General features: G+C 39.1%; 1 protein-coding gene across 1 annotated transcript; it reads right to left on the bottom strand.

Moving 5' to 3' along the window:
* Positions 1 to 555: 555 nt before the first annotated feature.
* Positions 556 to 1,692, bottom strand: LOC126909663 (uncharacterized; the record flags this gene model as incomplete). The annotated part of the gene is made up of 2 exons (XM_050692102.1): positions 1,510 to 1,692; positions 556 to 1,404 (listed from the first exon to the last, which is right to left on the bottom strand). Coding segments are annotated over exons 1-2 (932 nt in total), but the record flags the coding sequence as incomplete, so codon positions are not given.
* Between the last annotated feature and the right edge of the window lie 2,607 nt (positions 1,693 to 4,299).

Genomic DNA, 4,299 nt, shown 5'->3' with positions numbered 1-4,299 from the left:
ACCTAAGTAGTTAATGTCACTCGAGTTATTTTTAAATTAAATTACTTTTATAATATGCAAACAATAAATGTGTGTGTATACGACGAGTTATGGGAGTTCGAGATAGACTATTCGTTGGATAGTTAACCATCTAACGAAAGTGACTTTTAAAGACAGTAAACAACAAATGCAATGACTAACAGTACTAACCGATTAAAAATTTGTGAAAATTTTCAACGAGTAAACAATATAATAGTCACTATGGTTAGAACCATAGTAGAATTCTGATATACTTGGGTTGTTGTGAAGATTTTTTGGACATAAGTGAAGTAGTTCATTTGAACAGTACTGCGCTGACAACAATGGCAAGTCTCATTAAGCGCATTGTTGATATTAGAGTTTCTACGATTTATCGAATACGCCGAAAGTATAAAATACTTTCAATACACTTGCAACGACACTTGTCAAAACAATGTACAATTATAACTTATAAGTCACGAGTGTTGCTTATCTACAACAACTGTCGTATCATACTACAGCTAAAAGAAAAAAAAATATTTTTATTTAAAAAAATACCTGTGGTTGTTGGTCTTGGATGGAGAATTTGGACTTTGTTGTTCGTCTCGAATATGCATTTTGGAAGAGAGTTTTTTCAGTACATCGTCCATAGTCCTTTTGGCGGCAGGTCCAGCCAACGACATAACGTTGTTATTATTGTTGTTGTTTTGGTTGTGCATGAATGTGTTGTTGTTGAGATGCATCAAATGCGCCGCAGCCAATTTTTCGGCTACGGATTCGTCACCTTTTCGAAGCCGTTGCTCGATATCGAAATATGGTGATCCGGCACCACCGGCTGCTGTCTGGCTACCATCAAGCAAATGGAATGGAGGGGGCCCGTGTTGTCCAGCGGCCAAAAATGCTCGTTCGTATGCAACGGCTGCTGCAGCCGCTGTCTCGTAGAACGCGTTATGGTTAAGCGACAGGAATGACGCTAGATGTGACTGGGGTAATTGCTGCTGTGGTTGATGGGGTGGCGACGACCCGGCAGAACCTGCTTGCTGTCGGCCGCCGTACGAGTATGGTGATTTACCGTCTACCGCAGAGTTGCCGCAAGGGCTTTCGGTGCGTTGCCGTTTGTTGGATTGTGACCGAGGCGATGAAGAATTGATGGCGTACCGACCGTTGTTGCTGGTGTCGCTGCAGTCTGACGAGGGCGGCGAAGAAGTACCACTGCTGTGACCGATCGGCTGTGCTACAGAAGGTGGACTGCTGGCCACGACTGGGCTGCCACAATTTCTGTCTGTTACAGTCTCCATATCGTCGCAATGGTTCTCGGGATAATGCAGCTGCTCCGTCTTATTCGTTTCGGGATTTGTACTCTCAAGCAATTTGGATGGCGGCGACTTGCGTTTTGATGACATTACACTGCGAAAAAATAAAACTATTAGAAAAACGTTTCAGAGTTTACACAATCAAATTGTTTTTTCAATTTGCAGCAATGTCAATTTCGAGTTATTGACAGAACCTTACAGCTTAAAAAAGTTGGATTTCAATGGATCGTGCACGTCGTTGAATGCAAGTCTTTGTAGAATGAAAGGTTGCGCATTTTGCATTATACCGATCAGAGACTATTATTACAATTTTAAATGAATGAAAAACGAATATATGCGAAATGAAAAAAAAAGTACGTACTTAGGTAATACACGTTACACGGACAAATGCGATAAAAGCGCTTATTATTTATATACATATGTAACATAGAGCCACGGTATTGGTGTATAGGCACATTCACATATATTATTATGATTTTTATTATAACGGTACATTTTTTCATTGAGGTTATCGACGGAACCGAAAGAGCCAACTGCAGATAACATTTTAACAAAACACCAATTGAATGGAGATAAACGTTTAACATAATACATATGCTGAAACAACACCACCAGATTATCTCAATCATTGTTTTTTTTTTATTGGCATTTAGTTGCATATAAAAGAAAAACATGTGACCCTCACACCTTTTAATTTGTAAGTATTTTTTGTTTGTTTTGTCCTCGGCGTCGCGTAATTCCGTCAGTTTTTTTCTAGCGGTTTTAGTATTCATCGAGACCCCGATGCCCTGCTAATGTATAATTATCATCATCGTTGTTATTAGTTTTATTATTATGGACGTGATAATAAGCCACTTCGTACTCCGAACCGTATTGTTAGCACTACTAATTAATCTCGTATTGTTTCTCAACGCCTAATTATATCATTCTGTGGTAATCACATTAACAAGACAACAAATACAATTGCGAATCAAAATTGTGTATCGCGTTGACTGTTCACCCGAAATAACCGTATTATCGATTCGGCATTTCTGCCCCAATGGATTGCCAAATACATTTATTTACTGAACCAGAAACACACAAGACAGGCGACCTAAGACGTTTGTGTAAACAAATCTCTAATCGAAGGTTGATTTTGTCTAAATAACCGATAGTTGAAATTGCATCGAGTAATTCGCGTTGCGTTTCTCTATAATGGTAAGGTAGTGTTTCCGAATGTCGACCGAAGAGAGTTGTAACGTAGTAATTATGACTCAAACGTACTGGACTAGACAAGCGTGTCTGGAGGGTGTTCGGTTTTGCCCAATTCGTCGACTTCCTGTGTGAAAAGCGGTTATTTCTCGCAAGGAAATAAACTTAATTTCCAATCATCTTTCACGAGAGTGTTTATAGGTGAGAAATGAAATTACATTGCTGGCGAGCAGCAATGGCGTAAGAGAATGCGTGTGGCCCACCGAGATAATCGTACGATTAGCGGCGATCTTCGAGAACATTGAGAGTAAAATACACACTGGAGTGTATACGTTTTTTAGCTAGTCAAGGTTTTACGATTTTCGTTTTTGATCGACTCAACTGGTATAAATCGATCGTCGCTATTGTTATATTTATATACACTCCACAGGTCAGCATCACATTGTTATTCTTAATTTTTCAAACTTATATATTGTGTTTATACGGTTCCGTTAGTGTGCAAGTACGTCGCCCGTGCGTTTGTTTAAATTCACTAGTAAACAATTGGTTCCACATGCGCTTAAAAGTAAAAAACGATAATAATACCACAAAACGCTTTTTACATGACGATCATTTCAAAATTAACGTGTAAACTATCAATTTGTTGCGATTGCAAAGTAAAAGTGTACAGGAGATGTTATAGTAATAAATAATTTAGGCAAAGATCTGAGGAACTAGAGTACCTAATGACAGTGATTGACTGTGAACGCAACGTATGATTTTGTGAAAAAACAATATATAATTTAAATGGCGGCCATAGGAAGAGAAGTTCCGAAAATGTTTGAAGTAAACTCGTAGTGTAATCATTGTTTTTTGGAACGGTTAAGTAATAGCTACGGTAGATAATATGATGAAGTGTTTTGGGTAGGATCGAGAGTTCAAACGGTCTAAGGTCTTTAATTTTTACTGTACACAAATATTCCACACAATACTTCTAATCACGTTGAAAGCTGCCCTTTTTTGCAATACACAATATTTTCTTCTATTCTTCAACGACCGCTATTCTAAACAACGACCAGAAGTATAGCAACAAAGGGGAGTGGGTATATAATAGTTTTTGGATAACGCACGGGACTGCGTGGGCGTTTAAACAATACAATGAGAGGGCTGTCAGTGTGCGAAGTAAATGAGCCAAGTCTTACAGTAGACAAACAGATGACGGACAAAAAAAGAAATCCACGACAATCCATGACGGGCCGCCTAAGTTAATGTAGAGTACGCGAATCCGTATTACGACATGCATTTAATCAGACGTTGGAAATTCGGTATGCCAAGGACGAGCATTTGCGGATAAAAGATCATAAATGATCTACGCGCGCGTTACATCGGATATTTACGACGCGTTAGAAAAAAAAAACCTCTTGAAATAAGCAAAATTCGCGACAATATTTTTCACAAATAGCCATGTCGGCACTCAACACAATGATTGTACGGTAACGATGGTACTCACAGTGTGATCTCTAATATTTTATACAGTAATAATGTCATCGTAGCTGGGCGTGGGTTTGTTTCAACGGTCGTAAATTTCGCAGGCGCCCGTTGAATGATCGCGCGAACAACAACCGCAGGGATGGACCGGAACGCAAATTAATAATTATGTGCCGGGCCTTCCATCGTCGACGACACGTGATGGATTTCCATTTCCATTACTGCGAACATATTATAAAAAACAATAACACCACGGAAAAAAATACACGCCGAGACGCCAGTATTCTGTTCAACTGTGACATGTATTGTACGGTCATAAAGAATAACGGAT

This window comes from Daktulosphaira vitifoliae, unplaced genomic scaffold (assembly GCF_025091365.1).
Source record: "Daktulosphaira vitifoliae isolate Bord-2020 unplaced genomic scaffold, ASM2509136v1 Scaffold_810, whole genome shotgun sequence".
Lineage (NCBI taxonomy): Eukaryota > Metazoa > Arthropoda > Insecta > Hemiptera > Phylloxeridae > Daktulosphaira > Daktulosphaira vitifoliae.
This window is presented reverse-complemented; position numbering and strand designations above follow the sequence as displayed.